General features: G+C 47.1%; 2 protein-coding genes across 2 annotated transcripts in view; one reads left to right on the forward strand and one right to left on the reverse strand.

Annotated features, from left to right (window-relative positions):
• GLE1 (GLE1 RNA export mediator) overlaps positions 1 to 2,861 on the reverse strand; it is a 60,986-nt gene extending 58,125 nt beyond the window's left edge. The window contains exon 1 of the mRNA XM_068248530.1: positions 2,531 to 2,861. Within this exon, the coding sequence (XP_068104631.1) occupies positions 2,531 to 2,623 (93 nt within the window). The 5' untranslated portion in view covers positions 2,624 to 2,861. The remainder of the gene's footprint in view (positions 1 to 2,530) is intronic.
• The window catches only part of ODF2 (outer dense fiber of sperm tails 2), a 107,619-nt gene continuing 95,108 nt past the window's right edge, over positions 2,815 to 15,325 (forward strand). The window contains exon 1 of the mRNA XM_068248531.1: positions 2,815 to 3,067. Within this exon, the coding sequence (XP_068104632.1) occupies positions 2,996 to 3,067 (72 nt within the window). The 5' untranslated portion in view covers positions 2,815 to 2,995. The remainder of the gene's footprint in view (positions 3,068 to 15,325) is intronic.

Raw genomic sequence — 15,325 nt, forward strand, 5'->3', positions numbered from 1 at the left:
GGTTTTTTGTACTGTAACAAAATATGACATCTGCTACACAAAAATGCTCCAAAAACCGCTAGGCATGTTTAGAAAACATGCCTAGCCACTTCGCATCCAGACCTTGTTTTCCCTTTATTGACCAGAGCAGTTTTGACGCTTTAGCGGTGTCCCTCTTAAATCAGCAATAACTTCATCTGTACTCGTGCCACTTAAATTATCTATATATCGTTTTTTTCAAGACAAACTAAGCTTTCATTGGGGGTATTTGGTACGAAGTAAAATGTTCCTTTCTATGCATTTTAATGGGACAAAGTAGGAAAATTTTAAAAACATGCATTATTTCTAAATTTTGACCAATTGCTATTTGGAAATAAAAAGTGCGATTGACATAAAAACTGTGCCACCAGTTAAAGTTGCCCAGTATAGATATCCAGATGTGTCCCCAGTATCACAGCCTCCCCCAGTATAGCCAGATGTGTCCCCAATATCAGCCCCCCTAGCATAGCCACATATGTCCCCTGCGTTTGCCAGCCCCAGAATAGATTGACAGACGCACCCCCAGGAATAGTGCCCCTCTTTGGCTATCATTCATAAAGGACCAATCGGTAGTGCGGGAAAACACCGTTCTTCTCCGCAACCGGTACTTAAGACTTCTGGGTGGTCATTCATAAAGAAGTTGCCTGTTGCGATACAAGTGCGGAGGTTTTCTGGAGGAAGCTGGCGGTAGTGTGGCGGAAGACATGCGGAAACATAAAAGCTGCCCGATTCCCTCCGTGCGCTCCTCTGTCTGATGCTGCTTGGGAGGTCCGTCCCATTCATTTACACGTAATCCGCCCGCCTATCGCTACTGTCGAGCAAGCGGTATTTTCCTTCCGCATACCGCTTGCTCTAATCTTTATGAATGGATGTGTTTGTTACTTTTTCTAGGTTAATCTAGAAAAACTCCGCACAAGGAGGAAATGTATCGCTCTGCTTGGTCGTGTCATTTTTTCATGCGGAATGAGCCTTTATGAATGCTGACTTTGCCGAGTGCTCGGTAAAGTCAGCTGTTTTAAGCATTTCCGCATGCGGAAATGCTTTATGAATGATAGCCATTATAGCCATATGTGTCCCCGGATCAGGATTACCCCCATTATGGCCAGATGTACCCCCAGGATTAGTACTGCCCCCAATTATAGCAAAATGTGCCCCCAGTATATGATTATTGCCCCACCCAGGTGCCCAGTTGCACCAAATTAGTAAATCCCCCCTCCCCTTAGTCAATTAGATGCCCCCCAGCAAACATGAACCCCCCCCTTTACATATCCTGCCCCCACCCCCCCAGGATCGATAGCCAGATGCCCCCCCCCCCCCCATAAGGGCAGCCCCCTCTGTGCAGAAATCTTAAAAAAAAAAATCCACCAGCAAGCAGCCTCACTCTCCTTACCTCGTTCCTGCTACTATCCTGAAGCCCGATCCTCTGTTCTCCACTCTGCAGTCAGCCGCATATTGCCGATAACCCGGGTCCCGGCTTGATGACGTCATCAAGCCGGGATCCAGGTTTCCGGCAATATGCGGCTGACTGCAGAGTGGAGAACAGAGGATCGGGCTTCAGGATAGTAGCAGGAACGAGGTAAGGAGAGTGAGGCTGCTTGCTGGTGGATTTTTTTTTTTTACTATTTGTGCGCCGAGGGGGACAGATGATAGATTGCTGCAGTTCACTACTGCAGCGATCGTTCATGGGAGGGGGGTGGACTAATTGGCCAAAAGGGAACATGTTCCCTTCCACCAATTAGTATTGCAGCGGACAGTGCCGGAGGGTGTGCTCTGAAGCGCACCCGATCATGCACAGCAGGGCTGCAAGGAGGTCAGTATATCTACGTGGCTGTGGCTTGGAGGGTGCCACAGCTGACGCAGATATACTGTAGTGGTGGGGAAAGTGGTTAAAATTGCTCTGAAATCTGCTTTAAAAACTTCTAGCGGTTTGCAGATCTGCTAGAGGTTTTTGGTGTGCACTGGGCCTATGAGAAGGTTCATATCAGCACGATGCGTCCGCAAAGTGGTGCCTGTACCATTTTTGGGGCGTTTTTGCTATAATGAAAGGTATAGGAAGAGTGCTAAAAGCTCACAAAACCGCTTTATGTGGCAATTGCGTTCGCATTCTTTAGAATAAATACATTGTATTTATTATTTTCTGGGTCAAAGAGTTCACTTCCTGACTTGCGTCATGGAGTGAATGACAAAACCGCATATACAAAAAACGCACTGAAAAGCGCTTATACCAAAAACGAAGCACGCAGTGGAGCGCCGGGAGGGGGAGGAAAAAAGCCGCACAAAAATCGCAAAACGCTTGCGATTTTAGATGTGAACGAGGCCTCAGGCAGTTGGTTGTAACGTTTAGGCTAAATCAATCAATTTTCAGTACTAAACAAATGAAATCCATAAACAGCACAACTTCTGGAGAACTAGAAGTCTCAGCATGACTGTGGCATATTGGACTGCTGCTGCTCACTCAGTACTTCTGCTCTACAGGATGTCCATTGAAGAAGACAGGCTGGCTTTGCCTCACCTCCTCTAGGCTCCATTCTCTGTTGTATTGCAGCCTCCCCTTCGGAGAGTTTTTCAGAGCCTCCAGGGTGGCCCAGTCCCGATGGGAGGACATGCTGGACCCCGGGAATATTAACAGTCAAACACTAATGCAACTACTTCCTTCCTTCACTAGTCCCTACATAAGGAACCGGAAGCGAAAGGGTATTGGGCGGGGCTTCAGGAGAAGCGTGAGTCAGGAGGAGCCACGACAACCAGCCTGTTTGAGAGAGTTAGCAGCGCGCATGCTCCTGAGGAATGTAACAGTGCGCATGCTCGCGGCCAAAACCAGCAGCGCGGTTCATCTACCGCCTTCCGACATGTCCAGGAAGCTCGGAAAGCGTCCCAGTGCGTTGCTAGGAAACCGCTGTCAACCAGTGCCGCCCAGCGTAGCTTTACTAGCCAATCAGCGTGGCATCGCAAGGGGAAAGCCATTCAAAAACATACAATGAGTAGCAGACAGTCTCGGTATCATTCAGGGTGCGGGGGGCTACGGGGAGACAAGATGGCGCCACCTATGGTAAGGAGCTGGAAATTATAATTCTCCGTTGGGGAAGTTAATGTATTTATAGCCTTTATAATGCCATCGTTTTCCTTGTACTTAATTATCTTCATTATCTCAGTAGTCTGGCAGTCTTTTTTTATTGAAATGCTGACAGGAAGAACATGCTGGGACTTGTAGTACCTCTAGACTATATTTTGCCCTTCTACAGTGGTGGAACAGGCTGATAGTTGCCCTGAAGGTCTGCTTTAGATGTCACTGATCCTGTTGTGTTTTGGAACAGCTGTCTAAATTAAAGGGACACTTAAAGGGATACTGTAGGGGGGTCGGGGGAAAATGAGCTGAACTTACCCGGGGCTTCTAATAGTCCCCCGCAGACATCCTGTGTTGGCGCAGCCGCTCACCGATGCTCCGGCCCCGCCTCCGGTTCACTTCTGGAATTTCTGACTTTAAAGTCAGAAAACCACTGCGCCTGCGTTGCCGTGTCCTAGATCCCGCTGATGTCATCAAGAGCGCACAGCGCAGGCCCAGTATGGTCTTTGTCTCCGCAGTACACTCCTGGTGACATCAGCGGGAGCGAGGACACGGCAACGCAGGCGCAGTGGTTTTCTGACTTTAAAGTCAGAAATTCCAGAAGTTACCCGGAGGCGGGGCCGGAGCATTGGGGAGTGGCTGCGCCAACACAGGATGTCTGCGGGGGACTATTAGAAGCCCCGGGTAAGTTCAGCTCATTTTCCCCCGACCCCCCTACAGTATCCCTTTAAGTCAAACAAAAAAAATGAGTTTTACTCACCTGGGCCTTCCAATAGCCCGCTGCAGCTGTCCGGTGCCCTCGCCATCTCCCTCCGATCCTCCTGGCCCCGCCGGCAGCCACTTCCTGTTTCGGTGACAGGAGCTGACAGGCTGGGGACGCGAGTGATTATTCGCGTTCCTGGCCACAATAGCGCCATCTATGCTGCTATAGCATATATCATATACCATATAGCAGCATAGAGGGTGCTAATGTGTCTGGGAACGCGAAGAATCATTCGCGTCCCCAGCCTGTCAGCTCCTGTCACCAAAACAGGAAGTGGCTGCTGGCGGGGCCAGGAGGATCGGAGGGAGACAGCGAGGGCACCGGACAGCTGCAGGGGGCTATTGGAAGCCCTAGGTAAGTAAAACTCATTTTTTTTGTTTGACTTAAGTGTCCCTTTAAAGTCACTTAAGATAATACACTATATCAGTGGTTCTGAATCTTTTTAGCACGTGTGCCCCTTTGTGAGTGATCCCTAGGCAAATGTACCCCCTACCGAAAAAAGCGAAGTGCGCTGCTGTGAAAAAGTGGGCGTGGTCATTACATGATGTGGGTGAAGCCAAATACTAGTGAAATACAGGTAGCCCCTGGTTAACAAATGAGATAAGGACCGTGTCCATTTTTAACCCGAATCCATTCTCTTTTGTCCCCCTCTGTTCTCCCTATGCCTCTTTTATCCCCCTCTGTGTCACCTCTGTTCCCCCTGTGCCTATTTTCTCCCCCTGTTACTCTTTTGTCCCCCTGTGTCACCTCTTGACCCCCTTTCCTAGCTAGGTATAGGTGCCCCCCATGTAGGTATCCAGGTATAGGTTCCCCAGAATAGGTAGAAAGGCATAGGTGCCCCCAGTATAGGTATCCAGCTATAGGTGCCCACAGTATAGGTTAGCAAGGTACAGGTGCCCCCAGTATAGGTAGCGAGCCATATGTGCCCTAGTATAGGTAGCCAGGTACAGATGCCTTAGTGTAGGCAGAGAGGTATAGGTGCCCCAGTATAGACAGCCTGGTGCCCCAGTGTAGGTAGCAAGCTATAGGTGACCCAGAATACATAGCCAGGTGCAGGTGGTGCCCTAGAATAGTTTAGCCAGGTGCAGGTGGTGCCCTAGAATAGTTTAGCCAGGTGCAGGTGGTGCCCCAGAATAGATTAGCCAGGTGGTGCCCCAGAATAGATTAGCCAGGTGGAGCCCCAGAATAGATTAGCCAGGTGCAGGTGGTGCTCCAGAATAGATTAGCCAGGTACAGGTGGTGCCCCAGAATAGATTAGCCAGGTACAGGTGGTGCCCCAGAATAGATTAGCCAGGTACAGGTGGTGCCCCAGAATAGATTAGCCAGGTACAGGTGGTGCCCCAAAATAGATTAGCCAGGTGCAGGTGGTGCCCCAGAATAGATTAGCCAGGTGCAGGTGGTGCCCCAGAATAGATTAGCCAGGTGCAGGTGGTGCCCCAGAATAGATTAGCCAGGAGCAGGTGGTGCCCCAGAATAGATTAGCCAGGAGCAGGTGGTGCCCCAGAATAGATTAGCCAGGTGCAGGTGGTGCCCCAGAATAGATTAGCCAGGTGCAGGTGATGCCCTAGAATAGTCAGGTACAGGTGGTGCCCCAGAATAGCCAGGTACAGGTGGTGCCCCAGTGTAGTTAGCGAGCCAATAGGTGCTGCAGTATATATAAAACTAGGCAGTGCCTTAGTATAATCTCCCGTTGCCCTGTTCCCACGCAGACTCCTCTCGCTGGGCTCTCCTCCTGTCGCCGGGCTCTCCTCTCCTTGCGTCTTCCCGCTATGGTTACTTCCGGCAGCAACTCTGACGTCCTGAGAGCGACGGAGAGTCTGGACAGGAGGAGAGCCTGGCGATAGGAGTCCATGCGGGAACGGGGCTAAGTAAGTTGTGGCACCCATGCCACAGAGCCTGCCCTGTCTGACACTTCTCTCCTGGGGGCGAGATCCGCCATTTTGTCTGCAGCCCCTGGGGGACCCCCTGACAGCTGCTGATGTACCGCAGGTTGAGAACCACTGCACTACATTATACAGGAAACGGCAGTTTCTAGACAAAAATGCACCCAAGGCCCGGGTGTAAAAATTGTGCCCAGACCCCCCCCCCCCCCCCCCCTCGTGGAGCCAGATATAGGTGCCGCAGTATAGGTTAGCCAGGTCTAGTTTCACTCAGTATAGGTAGCCAGCTATAGGTCCCCTCAGTATAGGCAGCGAGGCATAGGTGCCCCGGTATAGGTAGCCAGCTATAGGTCCCCCCAGTATAGGTAGCTAGGCATAGGAGCCCCAGTATAATTGCCCCCAGTATGGGTTAGCCAGGTAGGTGCCTCCAGTATAAGTAGCCAGTATAGTTGCCCCAGTATAGGTTAGATAGGCAGGTGCCCCTGCTATAGGTTAGATAGGTAGGTGCCCCCAGTACAAGTTAGCTAGGTGAGTGCCTCCAATATTGGTAGCCAGTATAGTAGCCCCCAGTATAGGCTAGCTAGGTGGGTGCCCGCAGTATAGGCTAGATGGGTAGCTACCCCTAGAATAGGCTAGATGGGTAACTGCCCCTAGTATAGGCTAGATGGGTAGCTGCCCCTAGTATAGGCTAGATAGGTAGCTGCCCCTAGTATAGGCTAGATAGGTAGCTGCCCCTAGTATAGGCTAGATGGGTAGCTGCCCCTAGTACAGGCTAGATGGGTAGCTGCCCCTAGTACAGGCTAGATGGGTAGCTGCCCCTAGTACAGGCTAGATGGGTAGCTGCCCCTAGTATAGGCTAGATAGGTAGCTGCCCCTAGTATAGGCTAGATAGGTAGCTGCCCCTAGTATAGGCTAGATAGGTAGCTGCCCCTAGTATAGGCTAGATAGGTAGCTGCCCCTAGTATAGGCTAGATAGGTAGCTGCCCCTAGTATAGGCTAGATAGGTAGCTGCCCCTAGTATAGGCTAGATAGGTAGCTGCCCTAGTATAGGCTAGATAGGTAGCTGCCCCTGGTATAGGCTAGATAGGTAGCTGCCCCTGGTATAGGCTAGATAGGTAGCTGCCCCTGGTATAGGCTAGATAGGTAGCTGCCCCTAGTATAGGCTAGATAGGTAGCTGCCCCTAGTATAGGCTAGATAGGTAGCTGCCCCTAGTATAGGCTAGATAGGTAGCTGCCCTAGTATAGGCTAGATAGGTAGCTGCCCCTGGTATAGGCTAGATAGGTAGCTGCCCCTGGTATAGGCTAGATAGGTAGCTGCCCCTGGTATAGGCTAGATAGGTAGCTGCCCCTGGTATAGGCTAGATAGGTAGCTGCCCCTGGTATAGGCTAGATAGGTAGCTGCCCCTGGTATAGGCTAGATAGGTAGCTGCCCCTGGTATAGGCTAGATAGGTAGCTGCCCCTGGTATAGGCTAGATAGGTAGCTGCCCCTGGTATAGGCTAGATAGGTAGCTGCCCCTGGTATAGGCTAGATAGGTAGCTGCCCCTGGTATAGGCTAGATAGGTAGCTGCCCCTGGTATAGGCTAGATAGGTAGCTGCCCCTGGTATAGGCTAGATAGGTAGCTGCCCCTGGTATAGGCTAGATAGGTAGCTGCCCTTGGTATAGGCTAGATGGGCAGCTGCCCCCAGTATAGGTTGGATAGGTAGGTACCCACAATATAGGTTAGATAGGTAGCTGCCCCTAGTATAGGTTAGATAGGTAGGTACCCGCAATATAGGTTAGATAGGTAGCTGCCCCCAGTATATGCTAGATAGGTAGGTGCTCTCCTCCCATAATGGAAGGGGGAGTCAGCCGCAGGGAGGGCAGCCCAACTTCTCCCTCCCTTCCTCTCCCGGGCCGCCCTCTGTGCTCCCCCCTCCGCTGCAGAGAGAGCGCAGCAGGAAGCGCTGTATACAGCAACTCCAATTGCAGATCACTTGCCGCTGGTCTCCTCCCCTGCATAGCTGCTTAAACACGCTCTACTTCCTGCTAAACAGCAGTAACTCCATCACAGCGCTCCTCCCAGCGCTCAAGGCGGCCGCACAGGCGGCATGGCCCTAGAAACGGCCTGATCCAGGATGTTCTGTCAACATCTTCTGGTACTCAGGTGCTGTCTGGTTGGGGTGCAGGATTAAAGAAAAACCTGGAGAAAACCAATATTGTCATTTATTTAGAAATGTTTGAAAACACTTTTTTACCTTTGATTTCCCCCCACGGAATATGAATAGTGCCTACATGTTGACCGAGGTAAAGAAAAAAAGAAAAAAAAAAACACAGATCAACTTACCTGGAGTTCCTCCAGCCCCTGGAAGGCTGTGTCCCTCGCCGCAGGTCTGGTGTCCCGGGATCCCCCTCCGTTCCAGATGTCCACCTCGCCAGGTCGGCATCTACTGCTCCTATACGAAAGCCGCTCGCGATTGCACTCACATAGTTACATCGTTATTTTGGTTGAAAAAAGACATACGTCCATCGAGTTCAACCAGTACAAAGTACAACTTCAGCCTGCTCCCTCACATATCCCTGTTGATCCAGAGGAAGGCGAAAAAACCCTTACAAGGCATGGTCCAATTAGCCCCAAAAGGGAAAAAAATTCCTTCCCGACTCCAGATGGCAGTCAGATAAAATCCCTGGATTAACATCATTAGGCATTACCTAGTAATTGTAGCCATGGATGTCTTTCAACGCAAGGAAAGCATCTAAGCCCCCTTTAAATGCAGGTATAGAGTTTGCCATAACGACTTCCTGTGGCAATGCATTCCACATCTTAATCACTCTAACTGTAAAGAACCCTTTCCTAAATAAATGGCTAAAACATTTTTCCTCCATGCGCAGATCGTGTCCTCTAGTCCTTTGAGAAGGCCTAGGGACAAAAAGGTCCTGGAGCGTTCTGCACAGATGCAGTAGTTCTGCAACTGTACAGAATGCTCCAGCCCCCATGAGCGCAATCCTGAGCAGCTCTCGTGCAGGCACAGTAGATGCCAACCTGGCCAGGTCAGCATCTCCAATGGAGGTGAGATTGGACACTGGAGCATCTGCGAGGTACATAATGGCTAACTGGCTGGATGAAGTCCCCGGTAAAGTGTTGTTTTTTTTTTTAAAGAGACTCTGTAACAACATTTTCAACCTTCTTTCTTCTATCCTATAAGTTCCTATACCTGTTCTAATGTGCTCTGGATTGCTGCAGTCTTTTCTAGTTACACTGTCTCTGTAATAAACCTAATCTTCTTTTCTTTGTCATGCGTTATCGAGCCAGAGAGGAGTGCACTGTCTCTGCTGTGATAGGTTGTCCAATTCGGTGCACTCCCCCTTCCCCTGTATGTTTGTCAGCATGCAGACAGCTTATGCTGGTGTATGCGCATGGTGCACATGGACACATAATGTTAGCTCCCTTGTGCGATTGGTAAGATGCACTGTCTTTCCCAGGAGAGGAAGTTAGGATGTGTGCTCCTAATCCATTGATAGGTTTGATGCAATGATTGTGTTTGCATGTCTGCACTATGCATGTTACAGGGCCAGAGTTAGGACACCTATGTTTACCTGGGTACTTCTGCGCAGTATAGGTGACTAAGCATAAGAATGCATTCTTCTGTGAACTAAAACCCTGGCTTTTAATTTAGCTGTAGGGATAACAGTTGTGCCTGGATGAGTAAATCTGTGAATGCATTTGTTTGAACATTTGCATGTGAGTGTGCGAAGGGTTAATTGATTTTATCTATCTATCTAAAGAGGGATCCAGGAGATCACAGTGACTCGATTAGTATGTTTTTTATTAAACAAATCGGACAGTACAGATTCTCTTTAACCTTCCTGGCGGTAACCCCGCAATTTTTTTTTTTATTTTTTTTTTTTATTGTCAGAACTGACGAGATTAGCTGCATGCTTGTTTCTGGTGTTATTCAGAAACCACTGCAGACACATAGATTAGGGGTTTTTTGACACCTGATGAAGGATAGTTTTATCTGTAACATGTAGTGTTCTTGTCCACTTAATACAGCAACGTTTTGCAGCCAGTAGTGTGCTGTCTCAATTTTTTGTTTTGTATAAGATAGATTAGGGCTGCTGGGCAACTGGTATTGTTTTAAGAGGAAACAAATATGGCAGCCTCCATATAACTTTTACCTCGGGTTCCCTTTAACTAAAGCCAGCCCATAGGTTTACTATATCATATCCCATACATAACGAGGGAAACTTTCAAGCAGGTAGATAATGAATATTTGCGGCCAGAATGTAACACATCACTGAGTCGTGTGCTCCTTTCCTACAAAAAAAATCATATTTTACATATGGGGATATACTATGTTCTTCATGTGTCTGTGTGGGTTTCTTCCTAGCACATTTTTTTTTTCTCACATTCCAAAAATATACAGATAAATTAATTGGTTTCCCCTGTGATGGACATATGACTGTGGTAGGGATTAGATTGTGAGTCCCTCTGAGGGACAATTAGTGACAACACTATGTATTCTATAAAGCACTGCAAAAGAAGTCAGCACTATATAAAATATTAAACAATAATTATGAAGGGCCTCGAATGAGCTTCTGAAACATTGGCTTTGTAAATAACTCTGTATAAATTGTCATCTGCAGGAGTGCAAACTCTGTTTTTTTTAAGGCCTGGTTCACATCATACGCACTTCCATGCGCATTTCGGCAGAGTGTATGATGTGCGACACGCAAGAGCGGCAGAGACAGCACTTCTGCCGTTCCCATCATATGCGGTGCGCAGCAGTATCATGCAATATCACACTGTTGCATGCATTTTTTGGGAAGCACAGTGCTGCCCCATTCACTGTAGTGAATGGGATCAGCGGTGCAGATGGCGTGTGATCATACACGTTGTGTTTTGGTTCGGTGCCCCCGAAGGGTCCCCTTTGTCAAGTTACCTTGACAAAGGGGACCCCCCGGGGCCCTTAAATGTTTGTTGGTTATACAAATGGATGTGTGTCACATTTTACTGAATAAACAAGGATTTGTTCTTTACTGGAGTGTGTGGACCCTTTAGATTGTTCTTAAAGAGAACCTGTACTGAGTAAAATTATTTAAAATAAACACATGAGGTAACTTCAAATGAACATTACATAGTTACCTTGCCATCAGTTCCTCTCAGAAGCTCACCATTTTCTTCTGACAAAGATCCCTTCCAGTTCTGACAACATTTTGTCAGAACTGAAATATATCAGTGGCTGTCAGTTTTATATCAGTTGCTGTCAGTTACGGCTGAGAGGAGAACTGATGTGTCCATGTTTCCCTATGGCTCAAGTGGGCAATGTTACAGTTTAACTGTGTGCTGAGCAGAAAGCTGTTATGGGGTAATGGCCATTTTCAAAATGGAGGACAGAGAATTTCATTGATCACAGTGGACAAACAGGACGCAGGAGAGGAGAAAGAGACTGAGGAGTACAGTGTTCTCCCCAGGCCCTTTTAGCCAGGTGCTACACCCGGCTAGTTTTGGTGAGCACCCGGCTGTCATGGGCTTACTTCCTCCAGAGTTGTGCAAATAAGCACCAGCCCTGTATTCTCTCATCTCGCCCCACCCGGCTACTTTTTTATGCCACCCGGCTGGAAAACATTTCTGGGGAGAACACTGGAGTAGACTACATGGGAGGTACGTATGACTTGTGTATGGTTATTTTGACTATTAATTTTCAGTACAGGTTTTCTTTAATATTTACATGAGTGCCTTCATCCACCTTCATAGCCTCTTGCATCCTGTTTGCATCTTAAGTGCTGAAGACCATTGGTTGTGCGGAACACTCCTACAGTATATCACTTTACTGACCTGTGTATAGCTATTAGCTACGGTAGTAATACCCTGTTTCCCCAAAATTAAGGCATCTGCCGAAAGCAAGCCCTAGCAGGAATTTTTGAGCATGTTCGAAATACAGATCCTACCCCGAAAGTAAGCCCTGGCGGCAGTAAGGGGAAAAAGTATGGCAGCTTGTGTTTTTACTGGAGCAGATGGTCTCACGGGCGGGACCATGGCTCTGTCATTGGGCCAGTCACTGCACTCGCTGCTGCTCAGGGAGTGCAATGTTTGGCCCAATAACACAGCCATGGTAGACCTTGTAGTCTGCCCACCAAATGTCCATCCTTGCTAAAGAGTAACAGCGGCGCTATCCACTATTGTATAAGTATTGTATGCTACAAGTAAAGCAAAGGGGGCCCCCTTTGCAAGCCCAAAATGTCAGTCTGATTATGGCTCTGTCTGGCTGCCGCCTGCGTGTCTCAGCGTGTGGTCTGACTCTGTGTGGTGCCGATCGCTACTGGTGCCATTTGCCATTGAAAAAAAAAACAAAGTTAGTTTGTAAAACAGTTGTTTTAGGTTTGTAATGGCATTTTCAACAAGATGCCATTTATAAGAGAAAAAGTGACTCCCAATTATTGACTGAGTTAAAATGTAGCAGTACGGTATACTTGTATACTTTATGTGCATGAAAATGACAATTTCTGATATTGTAAACCACTTTTCCCGGTCCCGTGGAGTTTACTATAACTAGATTCTATCTGTAGTTTCATAAATGCTGATGAATGCTGGGAGCAGTCTTCCTGATATTTGCATGTGCGCCCTTCATTATTACAGTGGGAGAGTGCATGGCACAGGGTTAGGTTGTTGCTTCAGAGTTGAGGGATGGTAGACAGCTTGGCTGATTACAGTTCAGCTGATTGCAGGAAGCTTCAGTAACCATAGGAACAGCTTGCTAGGAGTCTCCAGTCACCTGGGATTACATCCAGGGCTCGTTGCTAGTTGGGGATTTTGTAAACTCTGATCTTTGCAGGCAGACTGACTTCCATAGTCATCGAGATATACATTATTCTTAATCAGGTAGGAACCTAAGGGCTCAGCCACATGATTAGCGGTTTTCTGAGTGCTTTTTAAAAATCGCTCCCATTCACTTTCATTAAAATCGTAAGAAGTTTTGAATCAGGATGATACCATTTAATCGTAAAAATTGCTGCGATCGCGTACGAGAAAAATTACGGCTTTTTTTTTTTTTTCTAAATTATTTTAATTACAGTGAATGGGAGCAATTTTAAAATAAAAGTGCCCAGAAAGCGCTAATAAATCACAAGCACTCAGAAAAGCGGTTATAGTGTGGCTGAGCCCTAATTCTGTGTCCACCTCAGTGTGTGATTGTTGAATGGCTGCTGGCTACATGTGGTGATAAATATTTAACAAGGGCCTTTCCACATGGTTGCTCTGATCAGTATAGATTGCAGTGTATAGTGCAGTTTGTCTGTAGCCTTATCATTAACATTGCATTTCAAATGCTGTTATTGTGGTAGCCATTACAGATGGTAAATGAGATGATAATAATTCTGGGTTTGGTGCAAATTTTAATGCACATTTTAACCAGTTTGATTTGGATCAATCTAAATTGGCAGAGAGTGCACTTTATTAGCTCCTGTTTTCTTTACACCTGTCTGATGCTACGTACACACATGCGACAACGATCGTTCGTTATGAACGACGAACAAACTTTTAATTGATGAAAGAACGACCTAAGTAAAGTTAGTTTTAAAAGGTGTGTAACGATCAGATCGTTAGAACAAACGTTACATTTCCTGCTACTACAGACCTCCTGTTGCCCCTATTTTTGCCTGATGAAGCGGGCTTGACCTGCGAAACGCGTTGCATTACTATCTGGGGTATTGTATAATAAATGTGTTTATTTATATAAAAATAAGGACGTCTTGTCTGCTTTTGGGAGGCAAGCCCACCACTTTCTCCAAGCACTTTTAAAGATTTTATGAATTTTTATCCTGCTGGCGCCTCTGTCCAACGTATAAATACATTGCGTCCACTCCTGGTGGAGGGGAGTGCTACCCCCTTTTTCTCATCTCTACAGAGAGTGACTTCTTAGCCCTGAGTGAGGACAGGCCTAATCTCCTCACCTGCCTTTATAGTGGTTACCTGGACGGTAACCCATGTTTGTGAGTATAAACTTTTCTCACTTAACCATTTACTCAAATCATCCTAACATACTGCACCATATTGGGCTCTCGGTTTTCTGCTTTAATTTAGTTACATCACGTAAAAGTAACTATTGCGCCTGCGCATAAAAATGAAAAGTTCCAAGGAGAAATAGTGAAATGCGCATGTCAAGCCTAGTACGAACGATCGTTTCCAACAATGTACTACTTTTGCAAACGATCGTCGTTGGGAAAAATCCGTCCAGCTAGATCATTCGTTTTGAACGATCTAGCTCGTCCGTCGTTAGACTTCATGGTCGTTTGCTGCTTTTTTTTTTTTTAAAACGATCGTCGTTTGAAACGATCGGGGAACGCTCGTTTCAAACAACTATAGTCGCATGTGTGTACGCACCTTAAAGAGAACCTGTACTGAGTAAAAATATTTAAAATAAACACATGAGGTAACTTCAAATGAACATTACATAATTACCTTGCCATCAGTTCCTCTCAGAAGCTCACCATTTTCTTTTGACAATAATCCCTTCCAGTTCTGACAACATTTTGTCAGATCTGAAATATATCAGTTGCTGTCAGTAAAATATCAGTTGCTGTCAGTTATAGCTGATGTACCAGGTAATATCCATGTTTCCCTGTGGCTCAAGTGGGCAATGTTACAGTTTAACTGTGTGCTGACCAGAAAGCTGTTATGGGTAATGGCCATTTACAAAATGGAGGACAGAAAATTCCCTTGATTACAGTGAACAAACAGGACGCTGGACAGGAGAAAGACACTGAGGAGTAGACTACATGGAAGGTAAGTATGACTTGTGTATGCTTATTTTGACTTTTAATTTTCAGTTCAGGTTTTCTTTAAGTAAGGCCAGGAGCACAGTGGGCCATAGCGGTGCATTATAACAGCCGCATTGCAAACTGCAGTGCAAAAGCAATGCGGCCATTAGGATGGGGTCTGTCGGAGTGCGTTATCATAACGAACTGCATGCAGCGCATTTGCCGCATAACCACAGCGTTATCAGCACAGTGAAGCATACTTTTCATTGACTGTATGCTACACCGCACATGGATAATGTGTGGCGCCACTTTCCTGTTCCGTTGCATACCTGTTGTTACAGGGAGAGTAAGGCCAAATGTGAACTTAGCCTAAATCGAGCCTGTTCTCTATCAGTTTTACAGAGCTTAATCGATTTCAGGCAGATCTAATCAGCAGAAAATTGTTTGGAAGGGATTAGACCCGCTATGAATGCTTTGCGGAAGCGCAAAAAGCCTGTGATTTGCATAATTACAAGCTAATACAATCCCTAATCATAATTTAGGAAGTACATTTTGAGAACTTTGAACAGATTGCGTACCTATTGAAAGAAAACCTGTAACGTAAAGGAATGCCCCTGGGGGGTACTTACCTCGGGAAGGGGAAGCTTCTGGATCCTATCGAGGCTTCCCCCATCCTCCTCCGTCCCACGGTGGTCTTGCTGGGCCCCTCTGAGCAGCAGGCATGTAAATAAGGTAAATACCTTCATAGCTCCAGCGCAGGCGCAGTAGCGTCTCTCAGCTCAGGATCAGGCGGAAATAGCCAATCCCAGTTGGGTCAGCTCTACTGCGCAGGCGCAAGTCACCTGCGCAGTAGAGTGGACC

Source organism: Hyperolius riggenbachi, chromosome 8 (assembly GCF_040937935.1).
Source record: "Hyperolius riggenbachi isolate aHypRig1 chromosome 8, aHypRig1.pri, whole genome shotgun sequence".
Classification (NCBI taxonomy): domain Eukaryota; kingdom Metazoa; phylum Chordata; class Amphibia; order Anura; family Hyperoliidae; genus Hyperolius; species Hyperolius riggenbachi.